The sequence below is a fragment of the Sus scrofa genome, chromosome 5 (assembly GCF_000003025.6).
Source record: "Sus scrofa isolate TJ Tabasco breed Duroc chromosome 5, Sscrofa11.1, whole genome shotgun sequence".
NCBI classification, from domain to species: domain Eukaryota; kingdom Metazoa; phylum Chordata; class Mammalia; order Artiodactyla; family Suidae; genus Sus; species Sus scrofa.
In genome coordinates, this window is record NC_010447.5 from 76273124 (window position 1) to 76292138 (window position 19015).

General features: G+C 38.2%; 1 protein-coding gene across 1 annotated transcript in view; it reads left to right on the forward strand.

Moving 5' to 3' along the window:
- Positions 1-19015, forward strand: part of ANO6 (anoctamin 6) — a 224646-nt gene that overhangs the window by 160696 nt on the left and 44935 nt on the right. Inside the window, 3 exon segments of the mRNA XM_005655713.3 lie at positions 2917-3051; positions 11925-12030; positions 18030-18090. Coding sequence (XP_005655770.2) covers positions 2917-3051; positions 11925-12030; positions 18030-18090 — 302 coding nt within the window.

A 19015-nucleotide genomic window follows, 5' to 3' on the forward strand; every position in this document is an offset into this window, starting at 1 on the left:
AACTCTCTGGACTGCTTCGTTTTACAGTCAGCGTTCCAGACTGCTTGACTCTTAAATGAATGTGTAGTTACAACATTGATTTAAAAAAAAAAAAATCAAATCCGAGTTTTTTAAAATTGAGGTTAAGAATTAGGATATGTTGGCCAGAGAGAGATAATGATCAGAGAATAATATCACATTTGAAGGGATCTTTGTTTTTCCCAGCCTTTCAGTGAGAACCAGGAGGCAGCCTTCTGTTTAAGATTCAAAAATTCTTTCTTACCTTCTTGTCCACAGTGTAAGGCAATGTGGGTGCCTTTGCAAGTAATAAGCTCCCTGTCACTGTGAGGATCCAAGCAGAGACTGCCTCTAACTGTAGCAGGATAGTTTTACTCTTGGGCAGTTGGAGCAGGCGATGTCTAACATTCTTTCCAGTTTTCAACGTGGCCTTTCCAGGGCAGATAATTGGTAAGAACTTACATGTGGAGTCTGAAAAAAAAAGGATACAAATGAATTTATTTGCAGAACAGAAACAGACTCACAGACTTTGCAAAACTTACAGTTACCAAAGGGGAAGAGGGCGAGGGATGGACACACTGGAATGTGTAAATGAAATGATTGGCCAGTGGAGACCTGCTGTATAGCACAGAGAACTCTGCTTAGTGTCCTGTGATCATCTAAGTGGGAAAAGAATAGGAAAGAGAATGGATATGTGTATATGTATGACTGAATCAGTTTGTTATACAGCAGAAATTATCGCAACCTTGCAAATCAACTATGCATCAGTAAAATTTTTTTAAAAAGAGCATATTATAGAAAACCCAACAGCAAAGAGTCCAAGACATCTCAAACCCACTGCCAAGGTTTTCTTTCCCAGACACCATCCTGAGCCCACCATCCATGAGCTAGAGCACAAAGCCCAAGTCACGTGAGCATGGACACACTGTGTCCCTCCTTTCTCCTTGTTCCACGCGGCTCCCAGTCCTTCCTTTCCCCCTTGCATGTGGCCTCCACCCAGGCCTGTGACGAGGGAGCTGGTCTCACAGCTGCCCCGTGCGTACGGGTCCAGCCCAGGGGTGTTCCTGTGTGAAGTCTCCCAGGACCCCAGGCTGTTCTCAGAGCTGAGTCCACATGAGGCTAAGTCCCCAGAACTCCCCCACCCCAGCTCCAGACGGATTCAGAAGTCTCATAGAGTCCTCAGAGCTAACTAAATCTACAGATTTTACCAACCACTGCTGAGCCAGAAGTGACCCAGTCAAGGAAAGTATCAGCACAAGTCTCCTAAAGGGCCAGCTCATCATTTTCTCCTCATCTCTAAGCCCATTCTCTCTGCCTGTATTTGCCTCCCTTTCAGAAACAGTCGAGCGCTGCTCCTTGGCCGCCTGTTTCTTCTAGTCCCACTGGCCTGGTCTCTGCCATTTACCAGATTAACTTTAAAACACTCAAGTGTTTTGGGAGTTCCCATTGTGGCTTGGGGGGTTAAGAACCTGACTAGTATCTGTGAGGATGCGGGTTCAGTCCCTGGCCTTGCTCAGGGGGTTAAAGATCCAGTGTTGTCACAAGCTGCAGTGTAGGTCACAGATGTGGGCTGAGTTCCAGTGTTGCTGTGGCTGTCGCATAAGCCTGCAGCTGCAGCTCTGATTCAACCCCTGGCCTGGGAACTTCTCTATGCTGCAGGTGTGATCCTAAAAAGAAACCAAGCAAACAAAACATTGAAGGGTTTTTAAAGCTTAGGAAAAATAGAAATGCTAGAGGCAAAGAATACAGGGCAGTAGATTCCGCAGTCACATCCATCCTGCCCTCTCCCCACATTCTCACAGTGAGTTACAGAAATATTTTGGTCAGAGAGATATTCCACTACAGGTTATTATTATCACCAGCCATTTTCTTGTTATTATCTGTGATTTATGTAAAGTTGCCCTGAGGAAGTTCCCAAGATAAAGCAAAAGCAGGTAACTGAGCAAGTTGTTGGTGTTCATTTGTTTTGTGCATGTTAAGAACTGTCTTTAGAGGAATTTTTCAAACGTGCCAGTCTTTACAAAGAGTGATGGTGATACTCTCTATCTGCTTCATATTCAGCATTTTCCCCTCCTTTGCTTTATCCTAATTTACTTTGTTTCAGTAAGTTAACCAGTGATCTGTACTTCCATGATGTGTCAGATGCGCCTTGTTCCATAGTGGAATCTAGGATCTGCTCTGAAATGAATGTTTTTAAGTGTGAATAAAGTCAGAGGTTTGTGTTTAAAGCCCCCTTTATTTTAGACAAAAAGACAAAAATAAAATAAAAGGAGTTCCCACTGTGGTGCAGTGGAAACAAATCCAACTAGGTACCATGAGGTTGCAGGTTCAATCCCTGGCCTCGCTCAGCAGGTCAAGGATCCGGTGTTGCTGCGAGTTGTGGTGGAGGTTGCAGACGCGGCTCGGATCTGGTGTTGCTGTGGCTGTGCTGTAGGCAGGCAGCTACAGCTCCAATCCGACCCCTAGCCTGGGAACCTCCATATGCCTTGGGTGAGGCCCTAAAAAGATAAAAAAAAAAAAAATAAAGCCCCGTTTATTTAGAGTCAGAAATTTTTTCTTTTTTTTGTCTTTTGTCTTTTTTGTTGTTGTTGTTGCTATTTCTTGGTTCTTGGGCCGCTCCCACGGCATATGGAGGTTCCCAGGCTAGGGATTGAATCGGAGCTATAGCCACTGGCTATGCCAGAGCCACAGCAACGCGGATCCGAGCCACGTCTGCAACCTACACCACAGCTCACGCAACGCCGGATCGTTAACCCACTGAGCAAGGCAGGGACCGAACCTGCAACCTCATGGTTCCTAGTCGGATTCGTTAACCACTGCGCCACGACGGGAACTCCAGAGTCAGAAATTAATATCAGGATTAAAGCTGCCATAGGATAACATGCGTGTCTTCTGAAAATAATGTTGGTCTTTCTTTAGGAAATACTATGGAGAGAAGATTGGAATCTACTTTGCCTGGCTGGGTTATTACACTCAGATGCTCCTCCTGGCAGCAGTCGTGGGTGTGGCTTGCTTTCTCTACGGATATTTTAACCAGAACAACTGTACCTGGAGGTAACCTCTCTTTATTCCTTGTTGCTGAGATGAAAAGTGGATGAGACAGAATGTGATTCTCAAGGTCTTAGACTTTGAGTCAAAAAAGAGTCACTGCAGAATACTTATTGCTTTGGATGATGCATCTCTTTTGTCCTGAGCATAATAACTAAAGAAAATGGAAAAAAAAATATTTTTCTTAGATAAGACAGCCCAGCCTCTGACAGGAATATTACCCTTCGGAAACACTCCAATATTTGGAGACAGTACTTTGTTTGGAAATGAAAGGAGGTCTGGAGGGAGGATCATGCATGAACTTCTGGCCCCCAGAGACATGTATCACTCAGTCTTACAAATGTGAGCCAAGAGCAGCTCTGATTTCTTCAGGGTTTCAATGGCGAAAGCTGATAAAACTGGTGTTTTTATATTTTTAGAAATGACTTCTTAATATATATTCAGGAATACATGTTTTAAAACTCAGGTGAATGATACTTTTGTTTTTATTTGACTCTTACAAAAGAAATTAGCCCTTATAGTGTGAAAGGAGGAAAAGAAAGTAATAAAGAACGAGTGCTTGATGCTGAAATCAAAATAGCAGCTGCACTGTCTAAGGGAAATACATGGGTGCCAATACAGTGAATTGCACCCTCTCTATTCTGAAATGTATTATTAGTCCTTGGCTCTTTGGTGGTCTCAACCTCCAGAAGGAATGTTCACACTGAACCAGGCCTTTTCTCTTATTCGTCTGGCCTCTCTCCAGGTGTGACAGCCAGATCAAAATTTCTGGGCACCAATGATGAGCTGATGACCAAATTTTTCTAGCCCTGAGCATCTGAGCCTGGCTCCCGAGGCAGGAAGCTTACATGGCAGCTTCTGATGTATAGGCATAATTATCCATTCTATTTAACAGGATTCTGAGTGTTTGTGCCCATTATGGCTTCTTAGCTAGAAAGCTGCAGATGGCCTTTGAAGTACTCACCCTCTCTTCATTGGAAAAGAGTTTAGGACCAAAGACTGAAGGTTGATATCTTTTGCCTAAAGTTGTCTTTGGCTTCTCCTTCTAACCAAAAAAATAAATAAATAAACAAACGAAAAAACAGAGAAAGATCTGAAAAATACACTTTCGGGAGTTCCTGTGTGGCACGGCAGGTTAAGGATCCTGCATTGTCATTGCCACAGCTCGGGTTGCTGCTGTGGCGCAGGTTTGATCCCCGAAACTTCTGCATACCACAGGTGTGCCCCCCCCAAAAAAAACCCACCACTTTTAAAGTGAATAAGTAGTGTTTGTATGTGGTTCTTGCATGGTGGTTGTCCTCATCATAATTCATTTTATAAACTCACCATGACAGTCATATCATGTATTTCATACTCTTTCATACCGATTAATTTACAGAAAAGGGTGGGTGGGGGGAGTTGTATGTATGGTCTTGAGGATATTCTCCCTGTGTTCAAAACTATTGGGGCTTTATTTATTTAATTTTTAAATAGTTTTAAAATATTTAAATATATGCATATATTAAATAGTTTTGGTTAATTTTATTACGTACTGAGTAGATTCACAGGAAGAGAAAATATATTTAAGAAGTAAGGAATAATGATCCATCACCCAGTTTAAGAAAAGGAACATAACTAATTACCTTCACGAAGTGCCTTGTTCGATGGCATCCCCTCATCTTCCACTTTGGAAATAACAACTACACTAAAGTTTGATTTTTATCATTCCCTAATGTATACTATATATTCTTTTTCACAAATACCTGTATCTCCACAAAATATAACTTTTTTATAGGTAGGTATTTCCTCTTCTATAAAAGACTGCTTAAAGCTTATGCATCCTTTAAAATAACAGCTTTATTGAGATGTAATTCACATACCATAACATGCACCCTCTGAGAATGTACAATTAGTGGTTTTAAGGACATCCACAGAGTAGTTCTGCAGTCCTCTTCACTGTCTAATTTTAGAACATTGTCACCACCCCACAAGGGAACCAGTACCCTTCTGTAGTCACTGCCTAACCTCCCTTTCCCTTGGCCCCTGACAACTGCTAATCTACTTTCTCTCCAGATTTGCCTCTTCTAGACATTGTATGCAGTGTGTGCTGTATGTGGTATTTTGTGATTGTTATCTTTCACGTAGCTTATATTTTCAAGGTTCATCCTTTTTGCGGTCAAATAATACACCACATTGTTTTTCCATCCATCAGTTAACATTTGGGTTCTTTGCACTATTAGCTATGATGAATAATTCTGCTGTGAACATTCATGTACAAGTTTTTGTGTGGACATATGTCTTTAGTTCTTTTGAGAATATATCAAAAAATGGAATTGCTGAGATATATGGTAACTCTAGATTTAACTTTTCTTTTTTTTTTTTTTTTGTCTTTTTGTCTTTTTGCCTTTTCTAGGGCTGCTCCTACAGCATATGGAGGTTCCCAGGCTAGGGGTCCAATTGGAGCTACAGCTGTCTGCCTATGCCACAGCCACAGCAACTCAAGATCCAAGCCGAATCTGCGACCTACACCACAGCTCACGGCAACGCCGAATCCCCAACCCACTGAGTGAGGCCAGGGATCGAACCTGCAACCTCATGGTTCCTAGTCAGATTCGTTAACCACTGTACCACGTGGGAACTCCTAGATTTAACATTTTGAGGAACTGCCAAATTATTTTTTTAAGTGACTGTACCATTTTACATTCCCAGTAGCAACGTATGAGGGTTCTGATTTCTCTATATCCTCCTCAACGCTTGTTGTTGCTGGGTTTTAAATAAATATAGATAACAAACTAATATATCAGTCATCCTAGTGGGTATGAAGTGGTCATGGCTTTCATTTGTGTTTCCCTAATGCCTACTGATGTTGAGCATCTTTTCATGTGCTTATTTTGTTATTTGTATATCTTTTGTAGAGAAACATCTCTTCACATCCTTTGCCTATTTTAATTGTGTCATTTGTATTGTTGAGTTTTAAGTGCTCTTTATATATTCTAGATAAAAGTTCTTTATCAAATAAGCTGTAGATATTTTCTCCCATTCTATGAACTCTTTCCACTCTCTTGATGCTATCTTTTGAAGCAAAAAAGTTTTTAATTTTAATAAAGTCCAGTTTACCTGATTTTTTTCCTTTTGTTGTTTGTGCTTTTGGTGTCATATCTTAGCATTTGTAATCCAAAGTCATGACATTTTTCTCAGTGATTATCTTCTAAAAATTGTATAGTCTTAGGTCTGTGAGTTGATTTTTGCAAATGACAGAAGGTTCAACCTTTTTTCTTGCTAGGTGTATATTCAGGTATCCCAGCACCATTTTTGTAAAGATTATTTTTCCCCCATTGGATTGTCTTGGCACCCTTGTTAAAAATTAATTGGCCTTAGTGTAAGAGTTTTTTTTAATGGACTCTCAATTCTTTTCTATCAATTTGTATGCACGTGCCACACTGTATTGATTACTGTAGCTTTTTAGTAAGTTTTGAAATTGGAAACCTCACAGATTTTTCACGTTCTTTTGCAAGATTGTTTTGACTATTCTGGGTAGCTTCTTGCATTTCCCCATTGGTTTTAAGATCAACTTGTTTATTTCTGCAAAAAAGCCAGAATTGCATTGGATCTGTAGTCATTTTGAGTATTGTTGCCATCTTAGCAATATTAAGGCTTCTGATCCATGAGCACTGAATAGATTTCCATTTGTTTAGATCATCTTTAATTTCGATCAACAGTATTTTATAGTTTTCAGTATACATGTTTCATGTCTTAAATTTATTCTAAATATTTTACTATTTTTGATACTATCGTAAATGAAATTGTTTCATTTTTTTAGATTATTCATTGCAGTTGTATAGAAATATCATAACTTTATATATTGATTTGTGTCTTATTATCTTGATGGACTGACTTTTTAATTCTAATGGTTTTCTTGGTGGATTGCTTAGAATTTTAGTATATGATAAAATCATGTCATCTGGAATAGAAATAGTTTTACTTATTTCTTTCTAATCTAATCTGGAGGCTTTTAGTTTATTTTCCTTGCCTAGTTGTCCTGACTAGAACCTTTAGTACAATGTTGGTCTTGGGAGGAAAACATTCAGTCTTTCACCATTAAGTATGATCTTTGCTGTGGGTTTTTCATAGATGCTTTTTATCAAGTTGAGGATATTCTCTTCAATTTCTAGTTTTTATCTATTATTCTATTAATATGGTAAATATATGACTTGATCTTTGTGTGTTGAATGATCCTTGCATTCCTAGATACATCCCACTTAATTTGCTTTACTTAATTTGATTTAGAAGATTTTTGCATTTATATTCATAAGAGATATTGGTCTGTAGTTATTTTGCTTTTTCTTGTGATGCCTTTTTCTGATTTTGATATTGGTGTAATACTGGTTTTGATCTTTTCAAAGAACCAACTTTTGTTTTTATCGATTTTTCTCCGTTCTCTATTCCATTTATTTCTGCTTTTTGTATTCTTTGATTGGGATGGTCAATTGATTTACATTAATGTAGTTACTGGTAAGGTTGAAGCCACATCTGCCACTTTGCTGTTTGTTTTCTATATGTCTTATGTCTTTTTTTTCATTCTTTAATTACTATCTTTTTGTATATGATAGATATTTTCTAGTATACCATTTTAATTTTATTTTAGTTTATTGTTTCTTTCATTTTTTAAATATTTTGTTAATTTCTTCTTTGGTTGCCCCAGAGATTATAATTAACATCTTGTTTAAAGCAATCTAGTACACCTTAATGCCAACTTAATTTCAATAGTATACAAAAACTCTGCTTTGGTATTGTTCTGTTCTCTACCCCCTCCATTGTGATTGTCAAACACATTACATCTTTATGCATTTATAAGCCCATCAACGCAGTTTCATAAGTATTGTTTTATGCAGTTGTCTTTTGCATCAGATAGAAGAAAATAATTACATGCAAAAATATATTTATATTGTCTTCTTTTTTTACCTATGTAATTACTTCTATCAGTGTTCTTTAATTTTTTAGGTGAGTTTGACTTACTGCTTAGTATCGTTTCCTTTAAGCCTACTCTTCCTAGTTTTTCTTGTAGTATGAGACTGCTAGCAGCAGATTCTTATTTTATGTAGGAGTGTCTTAATTCCTCCTTAATTTTTTGAAGAATAGTTTTGCTGGATACAGAATACTTGGTTGACAATGTTTTCCTTTTAGCATTTTGATAATATTATCCAAATGCCTTCTGGCCTCTGTGGTTTCTGATGAGAAATCAACTGCTTGTCTTACTGAGACTTTGTACACGTCAAGTCACTTCATTCTTTCTGCTATCAATATTCTCTCTTTGTTCATGTCTTTTGGCACACTGAGTCTTTTGTGCCTATGTTTGGATGTCTCTATGTTTATACTACTTGGAGTTTGTTGAGCTTCTTGGTTGTACAAATTAATGTTTTCATCAAATTTGGGGTTTTTCAGCCATTATTTCTTCAAACATTCTTTCTGCCCCTTTCTTTCTTTCCTTCCTGCTGGCACTCCTCTTATACAAGCACATAATGTTGTTGATGGTATTCCACCTGTCTCTGAGGCAGTGTTCTTTCTTTCTTTCTTTCTTTCTTTCTTTTTTTTTTTTTTTTTTTTGTTATTCCTTTTTCTTTATGCTTCTCAGACTGGATAATCTCAGTAGACCTAGTTTTAAGTCAGCTGAATTTCCTTCAGCCCATTTATATCTGCAAAGGAAGCTCTCTAGTGAATTTTTCATTTTAGTCATTATATTTGTATATCTAGAATTTTAAGTTGGTCTTTTATATGATTTTTACCTATTGATATTCTCTTTATGATGAAATGTTCACATACATTAACTTTTTAAGCAAAGTTTTTGTTAGTTCTTTGAACATATGTATATTCTCTTACCTTTGTCTTTGTCTAGTAATATCTGGACATCCTCATGGAGTTTCTGTTAACTGCTCTTTTTTTTCCCCTGTGTTATGGCCAAACTTTTCTGTTTCTTCGTGTTTCTTACAATTTTCTGTTGAAAACTGGGCATTTAAAATATTATAATGTAGTAGAAATGGAAACCAAATTTTCCTCCTCAAGGTCTGTTTTTGCTTCTGTTGCCATAGTTGCCGTTGCTGCTGCTATTTATTTAGTTACTTTTCTTAACAAATTCTGTAAAGTCTTTATTCTTTATCATGCATGGCCTTGAAATCTGTATGCAAAAGCTTAATTGTTAGCTAATGATTGGGTAATGATTTCTTTTATTTATTTATTTTTGTGTTTTTGCCTTTTCTAGGGCTGTTCCTGCAGCATATGGAGGTTCCCAGGCTAGGGGTCTAATTGGAGCTGTATCCTCTGGCCTACATCAGAGCCACAGCAACACAGGATCTGAGCTGCATCTGCAACCTACACCACAGCTCATGGCAACGCCGGATCCTTAACCCACTGAACAAGGCAAGAGATCGAACCCGCAATCTTGTGGTTCCTAGTTGGATTTGTTAACCACTGAGCCACGATGGGATCTCTGGGTAGTGATTTCTTTAAATACCTGGAACCAGTCATTCCAAGTGGCTTTTCCAAGTGGCTGTGTTTGTTTGTTGGGGATTGCCTTCAGCACTTGAGCAGGCAGTTTGCAGCTCTTCCTTAGCCTTTTCTTCTTGATTATGCAAAACCTCAAGGTCAGCCAGAGTTGAGGGATGAAAATGTTTCTTACCTCTTTCCTAGCCATGTGCAGTGTCCCACACATGCACCTGGCCTTCTACAATCCTAGGAATTTGTTGGAGCTTTTTAACACCCCTGACCCCAGAGCATCTCATTACCCAATTTTTCCTTGTAAGTTTTCTAGTCAGCGTCTCTGTTGGTATCACTGCCTCAGGCAATAGTAATATTAAACAATTCCTGCTAATTGCTTTCAACAGAGACTCTGGGGATAGGTCTGTTTGCATTGCCTGAGATATTTCAAATGATAGCTCTTGGGGGATATTTTTTTTTTTTTTTTTTTTTTTGGTGTTTGTTTGTTTTTGGTAACTTTAAACCACTCTGCCCCTTCCATCCCTTCTGGACTACCTTGCTTGTACCACTGTTGGTTTTAAAGGCCACCATGAAACTAAGGCAATGGGGATGGGGATGGATCAAGTTAAAATGCCACAAAGCTCACTATTTTCATGGAGATTCAGCTGGGTTTTTTTTGTTTGTTTGTTTTAATTTCCAGAGTTCTGCAGAGGTCAATTTTGACAAATTTTGCCAGAGTCTTGGCTTTACAGAGGAGCAAGTTTTCTGAGATCTTTACTCAGATATCAAGAAGTGTTTCCCATGCCCATTTGTTGTTTAACTGAGTTATTTCTAAAGTCGACTAATTCTACACCTCCAGTCCCATTCACATAGGTTCATCCGCATGGCTTCTCTGAGAGGGAGCAGTGTGCAACCTGTTGTTAATTTGTTGTTTTTCTTATTTGTGTGTAGGAGGTTTGGATTTTTTTTTAATACTCTTAAATAGTATTAATAGTATTTAATAGTCCTTTGTCATTTTCACATGTTATAAAACTTCTACCAGTCTGCAGGGTTTTTTTTCCCTCTCTTTATGGTGTTTTAATGAAGTTCTCACTTTTGAAAGATTTTGAATATGTCAAATTTTTCTCTATGATATATGCTTCTTTTTGTTTTTCATTAATAGAATTTCTCCTTTGCCCAGAGTTATCTAGATATTCTTCTTTTTTAAATAAGTTGGTACTGTTGCATTTTCATTTTCCACCTGGAATTGATTTGTATTTGATAGAATTTAGGGGTTCAATTTCACCTTTTTCTGTATGGATATTGCATTGCAGCAGCTCCATTTATTGAAACATCAGTTCTCACCTTACTGATTTGCTGGGCCAACTCTCTCTGTTATATGTCAAATTTTGGTGTATGCAGAGGTCTTTTTCTGAACTCTTTATTTTGTGCCCTTGGTCGTTTTTTCTTAACCTATCCCACCTCATTCTTTAGGACTGTTTTTACTGTTCTGAGCCCTTTGCTCTTCTATTGCATTTACAGCTCAAATAAAGGAGAAATGACAAGTCCAAATATTGATTCTTCCAAATTATGAACATGATAATGTACCCATTTATATGGGTCTTCTTCACTCTTTAAGAACAGTTTTATCATTTGTTCCATATAAATTTTGCCTATCTTATATTAGATTTATTTCTAGGCTCTTCATATTTTTAAGCTATTGAAAAGCAGTATTTAAAAAAATTAATTAGAGTTTTCACTGTGGCGCAATGGCATTGGTGGCATCTCTGGAGCACTGTGATGCAGGTTCAATCCCTGGCGCAGCACAGTGGGTTAAGGTATACAGCATTGCCACCACTGCAGCATAGGTAACAGTTGCAGCTTGGATCTGATCCCTGACCCAGAAACTCCATATGCCATGGGACAGCCAAAAAAATTAATTCCTAACTGTTACAGGTCTCTAGAGACATAATTTCTTTTTGTGACACCTATATATTTTGTATACTGATTTTGTGTCTAACGCACTTACTAAACTCACTTATCCCATAATTTATCTGCATGTTCTATTGAATTTCCATATAGACACTTATGTAATCTGATAGTAATAGAAGTTTTCTTTCTTCTTTGCCATTGCTCCTATATTTATTTTTCTTGACTTACTGTGTTGGCAAGGACCTCCACCGAAAAGAAGTGGTGATAGCAGAACCCATCATCTTGCTTCTGATGTAAAGGAAATACTTTCAGCACTTTACCATTAAATGTAATTTTTTATAGCTTTTACCTAGCAATGTTTTATCAGGTTACTGAAGTTCATTTCTGTTTCTAGTTCTGTAAGAATTTAGTTTGGTTTTCTCATCATGAATCATGTTGGATTTTATCATGCTGGTAGAAAGAAAGTCCTGTTCATTAAAAAATTTTTTAATTAAATTTTCTTTTTCTTTTTTCTTTAGCAAAGAAGTCTGTGATCCTAATATTGGCGGCAAGATCATAATGTGTCCTCAATGTGATAAGCTTTGTTCATTCTGGAATCTCAGTATTACTTGCGAATCCTCCAAGGTATTCATTCCCCAAACATTTAGAAGTAATGAAACAGTTTTTTTCTTTAAATAATTTTAGTACAACACAGTGATTATGTTTTTTTCTCTGAGGATTTTAGGAAGGCGATTTTCCACTAAACCTTCATTTTGAAAGATAGATATGAAATGCATATCTGTCTTTTTCTTTTTTTTTTTTTTTTTCCTTTTTGTTGTTGTTGTTGTTGCTATTTCTTGGGCCGCTCCCGCGGCATATGGAGGTTCCCAGGCCAGGGGTTGAATCGGAGCTGTAGCCACCGGCCTACGCCAGAGCCACAGCAACGCGGGATCCGAGCCGCGTCTGCAACCTACACCACAGCTCACGGCAACGCCGGATCGCTAACCCACTGAGCAAGGGCAGGGACCGAACCTGCAACCTCATGGTTCCTAGTCGGATTCGTTAACCACTGCGCCACAACGGGAACTCCTGCATATCTATCTTATTCCTCTTTTACAAATAATACATCAAAATTAAAAGCCTTATCCAACATCTCTTAAGTTCCTGCTGTGGCACGGTGGGTTAAGGATCTGGCATTGCCTCAGCTGTGGTGTAGGTCATAGCTGCAACTCAGATTTGCTCCCTGGCCTGGGAACTTACATATGCTGGGGGTTCAGCCAGAAATAAATAAATTAATAAAAATAAATAAAATATCCTAGGGGATCAGTGAGGAACTGTGGAATTGAAACTATTTGAGTATTTCAAGTAATCAAAGCAGAAATATCAGACTTGGCTTATCTGATAAATACAATTTAATAGGTCTGCTATTATAGGTATTTTCCTTAATTCAAGTGAATGGAAACCTGAAATTTGTGTTTTCACAGTTTGAAAGCATGCTGCAACCCTACTTGAGTTTTTAAAGACCTTGCTGGTCAAATAGACTCTGTTTATAAATATGCACATGAAAGGTTTTGTCTACAAATGAAAACAGATATTCACTTTGTCTCACAACATTTCCACAAAACACATCTGGTTTCTCTCACACATGCAGATGGTCTTGAACTGTATGGCATCTTAAAATCCTGGAGGTTTAGGAAAAGCATTGAGCTTGCAGGGAGCTTACTGAAAGGCATGCCAGCAACTCTAGACAGGAAGAAAGATGGTTGGCTTGCTTCGGAAAGTTTTCCTCATAAATTCAATATATGTAGTGATCTCCCTGTGTCCCCTAGATCTGCTGTGAAAGTTTAGAAATCTTTATATGACCTCATAATGTTCTTTTCTATTCCATGTAAGTCTTATTTGAACTGAATACACCACTATTATAGTGTTGCCACTTTATAATTCATACATTGCAAAGTTCTTGTACCACATTATTCCTTTTGACACTCAAAACAGCCATGTGAGACAGACAGAAGGTGTTACCTCCTTTTTTTTTTTTTTTTTGTCTTTTTTTCCAGGGTGGGGGGCACTGCCCCCAAGGCATAAGGAGGTTACTAGGCTAGGGGTCAAATCAGATCGATAGCCGCTAGCCTATGCCACAGCCACAGCAATGTGGGATCTGAGCTGTGTCTGTGACCTACACCATAGCTCACGGCAACGCCAGATCCTTAACCCACCGAGCAAGGTCAGGGATCAAACCTGTGTCCTCATGGGTATTAGTTGGGTTCATTAATCACTTAGCCACGACAGGAACTCTGGTGTTACCTCCTTTTTACAGATTGAAAAACTGAGTAAGAGATTAATTTTCTCACCCACCTAAGAACTGACAAAGCCAGACAATGACAGCACATCTGCCTTTTACCAGGGTCCTCACCAGCTGAGTATAGTACCAGGCACTTCCCTCTCAAATTGAACTCTGTGTCTGAAAAATTGTTCCACTGCTTGATTAAGATGATTGCAGGGAATTGTCAACACATGAATTTTTATACTTAATTGATGAATTAAATTAGATTTCATTGCCCAGTCCTCCCACCAACCAACACAAGTTCTAGACTACAAATATTTGTCATAGATCACACAAACAAAAGACATGGCACTAATAAGAGAGAGGTGGCTGTCTAGTAATGTTGACTCATAATGGTGACTAGTTGGTGCATGTCCCGAGGCACTGGATTTAAGGCAAGCACTAATGACAATACCAGAGACAAAGGGAACTCCACAACGTACAAATGGAAATTCCATTGTTGTTAATTATTTTTCACACACCCAACCGCCATCTCTTTTCTCATATCTTTTGCTCCTCCTACCCATCCTTAAGCACATGACATTCAAATATGTCACTGTGTCCATTTTTTTTCATTGTTTTGGAAAAGAATAAAGTCTTTCATTCTATCCCAGTTTCCAAAAAAAATCCCTTGAGTCTTTTCAGAGTGATTTACAAAGGGAAGGAAGTATATAAAAGAATATGAGTAAAACAATGAAGTGAAAAATAAGCTATGATTGGATTAGGAAGATGTGGTATATATATACACAATGGAATACTACTCAGTCATAAAAAAAGAAAAAACTAATGCCATTTGCAGCAACATGGATGGAACTAGAGACTCTCCTCCTGAGTGAAGTAAGTCAGAAAGAGAAAGGCAAATACCATATGATATCACATATCTGGTTGCCAAGGGGGAGGGGGAGGGAGTGGGATGGATGGGGTGCTTGTGGTTAATGGATGCAGACTGTTACCTTTGGAATGGATTAGCAATGAGATCCTGCTATATAGAACTGAGAACTATATCTAATCACTTATGATGGAGCCTGATAATGTGAGAAAAAAGAAAGTATACATGTATGTGTAACGGTCACCATGCTGTACAGTGGGAAATTGACAGAACACTGTAAACCAGCTATAATGGGGAAAATATCATTATATAAAATTTAAAAAAATAAGCTAAGACAGGAGAAAAAGAAGCATCTTTTCATGATTTTTTGGTTGGTTAATTCAATCATTTCTTCATTTATACATTTTTATATTCTTTGGGGAAGAGATGGAGTATTCACTAATTTACATGCATGCCCAAATTGTTAACAAATTAAAAATAGAAAATCAGAATCAAGGAAATGAAGAAACAGTTATGGAAATAATCAGGATTAACACTATTTTTGTGACTAAACATTAAAGTTCTTAGCTTTTTAGCTGGCAAGATAAAGGGGAAACATAGTTAGGTTCTATTATATACTTCTTTGAAATAGATTGTTAGAAAATTTTGATTTAGTTCTTTGCAGGAAGAAAGCATAGCAAATGATCACTTTTCTAGATTCTTTTTTAATAAATTTGGAGTTCCCATTGTGGCTCAGTGGGTTAAGAACCCAAAGTAGTCTCTGAGAGGATACAGGTTCAATCCTTGCCCTCGCTCAGTGGGTCAAGGATTCAGTGTTGCCACAAGGTGTGTTATAGTTTGCATATGTGGCTCTGATCTGGTATTGCTGTGGCTGTGGTGTAGGCCCGCAGCAACAGCTCCAATTCGATCCCTAGCCTGGGAACTTCCATATGCCACCGGTGTGGCCATAAAAAGAAAACAAAATTTATTGAAGTGTAGTTGATTTACAGTGTTAATTTCTGCTGTATACCAAAGTGACTCAGTTATACATATATATATTCTTTGTCTTATTCTTTTCCATTATGGTTCATCACAGGATATTGAATATAGTTCTCTATGCTATCCAGTTGGACTTTGTCATTTATCCATTTTTCTAGATTGTAACTGGTTCCTTTTACAATCATCATGCCTATGCATACAGCTCTCTCTTCTTTCCTGCTCCCAGTGACTAAAGCAGTATGCTGACTTGGCCACTGTTAACATAACTGGCTTTCTGTCTCTGTGCCTTCCTGCCAAGCAAAGCCAAGCTAAGGCTCTTCCCAAGAAAGCTCTTTGCTTCTCTTGTCCTCTACTTCCTGCTTCCTTGTTGCTCCTGGGATATGTAGAGGAGAGGGGCCAACCATCTTTTTCTTTCTTTGGTTCTTCAGTTCCTACAATGTGGCAAAAATGATAACTTCTACAAACCGCCTAACTCCCTCTCCTAGGATTGCAAAAGCTAGTGGAAGCACATCTCTCATTTTGAGCCAGGCATCTAGAGTAAGCTTGGCATTAGCAGTAACCTTGACTTTTTTACTGCTCCTTTTTTTTTTTTTCTTCCCCCTGTAGCACTGATAGATGTGCTTCCACCAGCTTTTTCTCAGCCTAGTAGAGAGATGGAATCACAAGTAGGATGCTCTCTTTCTGGATTGGATAGGTAGAGGGATCAGGGCAAGTAGGGATCAAATAGAGAGAGAAGGTGCACTGGTTCCTAGAAGAGCAGTTGACATTGGGTAGAATCTTCCATAATGACATTGTAACATGCAAAACTGTTTCTCTTGGACTTTTCCTGTATTAATTTTCAATAAGGGATAAAGCCATGACATTAAAAGACAACTTGGAAAATACAGCTCCATAAGAGTCAAAGCTAAAAGATTTGAAGTCTCTGGTCCATGGAATTCCAGGACTAGAGGAGTAGGTGGTGAGTTCTGTTTCCCAGAACAGTCACTCATTTCACTCATTTATTAATTCTGTCTTCCTGGAGCTGGATTCTGAGAGGAATAATTAGATGACAGTTTGGGACTGTGCTTTCTGCTCAGGGTTTATATGGATAGTTGAGGGGTATCTACAGGTATTGGGGAAAGGATGTATGAGAAGATGGATAGGTAGATATTATTTTACAGAATTAGCATAACTAATACAGTTATGTAGATGAAAGCTTTACCCATTTTATATCAGTATAAAGGGCAACCCAAAAAGTTACCTTAGGAGTTCCCATCATGGTGCAGCAGAAATTAATCTGACTAGCAACCATGAGGTTACAGGTTGATCCCTGGCCTCGCTCAGTGGGTTGAGGATCCAGCATTGCCATGAGCTGTGGTGTACGTCACAGACACAGCTGTAGCTCCGATTGGATCCCTAGCCTGAAGAACCCCCATATGCCACAGATGCAGCCCTAAAACGCAAAACAAAACAAACAAAACAAAAAGTTACCTTAAAAAGTCGAGTTTTCCTTATAAGCAGCTTTGAATTTTCTTTAGCAATAAAAAGGTTGCCTTTTCTCTTTTTTAGCCTATAGCTTCTTTTTCTACAATATCTTTACTCTTTTTTTCTTTTTTTCTTTTTTCCTTTTTCTGTGGCTGCACCTGCAGCATATGGAAGTTACCAGGCTTGGGATCAAATTGGAGCTGTCCCATAATGGGCACTCCTCTTTTTTACTTTTCATAAGATCTGTCATAAAGTTGATATTATGTCTGCCATTTTCTCCATTAACTTTATGGACCTTTTTAGGAGATATAAAAATGCTCACTAATGAAAACTTGGTAACTAATTAAGTGATTTTCCAGGAATTCTAGAGGTAGATAGACTGTTTATATACTAGCAAAAAGATGAAACTTAGCAGAACTAGTAAATAGAGTATGTCATGTATTCATTCGTGATCATTGTAGCCTTTGAAATATCAACAAAAGCACTTTGGCATCCTTATCCTAATGGGAGCTTCTGTCAGCGATGGTAGAAAAGTTATTGGATTTGAGGAAATAGAGCTCTCCTGGGGAGGGCCATCTCCCAGCTTCGTGCTTCTCTTAACGAGAAAGGCAGAAATTCAAGAACTTATCCTCTGACCAGAGTGAGATGATAAGATGTAATTCGTAAATCTAGAAGTTGCTTGGAATCTGTTGTATCCTTAGGGCCATTCTGTTTTCTCAAATTCACTATGATAGTCCATAAAAAGAGGCTGTTACTCAAAAACCTGTTAGAGGCTTTAAAACAGAATGAATTCTTAGCAGCTGTGCCTATATCTGTATCATGATATGAAAAGAGTCCATTGGAAAATGTATTCTGGTAAATACAGCAAAGACTGCTTGCTTTCAAGAGAAATCCCATCAACAAGTATGTAGTAGATATGGTGATTGTCAAACTAGGTAAGAGCTTTAAAAGAAATTCCCAGAGTGTAGAATATATGGGCCATTTCATATTTGCTGAATTCTAATAAATGAAGAACATGATTTATTTATATGTCATTGTTGTATTTTCCAGAAATTGTGCATCTTTGACAGTTTTGGAACCCTAGTCTTTGCTGTATTTATGGGAGTCTGGGGTAAGTTATATTCATTTTTTTTTCATTTTTCTTTTGCCTTTTAACCAAAAACAAAGAGAAATCCCAAGATCATACAAGCATCTATTTTAATAGCATTATGCAGTTTTATATAGAGTATCAAAGTAACCCACTTTTAGTACCTTGGATTGCCCAAGCTTCAGCTCTCCACAAACTCCATTTATAACTCTTAAGGCCATTGTATCAATTACTGCATAAAAATTGTCAAAATGTCGTGGCTTAAACACACATTTGTTGTTTCTGATGATTCTCTATATCAACTGGGAGGGTCTCCAGGCATTGTTCACAGGCAGGATTGGTCCTTAGGGCTCAGCTGGACTGCCTGGTCTTGCTCTCCATGGTCTCTCATCCTTCAGTGAGCTGGCCCAGATTCTCCACATAGTGGTTTTTGGGTTTCAAAGAGAAGCCAAACTGGAGGAGCACACTGTAGGCCTTTCCTAAGCCTATAATGACACCAAGTTTGCGAAATTCCCATTGACCGAAGCAAGTCATGGCCACCCTAACAACAACGTGAGGAGATGGGAGGATTGCCTAAGGGCTTAGACACAAGGAGGCACAATTCATTGGGAGCCATTGGTGTAAGAACCCCACAACTGTGATCCAGCCTAACTCTCATGGGGTTAGGGCTCAGGAAAAGCAACCACACAAGGATTACAGGTAAGCTGTCTTCTTTATATACTTCTTTAGGAGTGATAGTTAACAAGTACATGCTGCTTCTCTTATAGTAATAACCTTCTGTTTAAATAAATAGAACAGATATGATCCTAAAGGATAGAATTTGTAAATGGAAGCTTGAACACGTATTTATGGTATTTACTTTGAATAGCATCATTAATGTAATGAGGCAGTTATCATTTTCTTGAAATGCAGACTTCTACGTGTTTAATTGATGTAAATGCTCCACCAT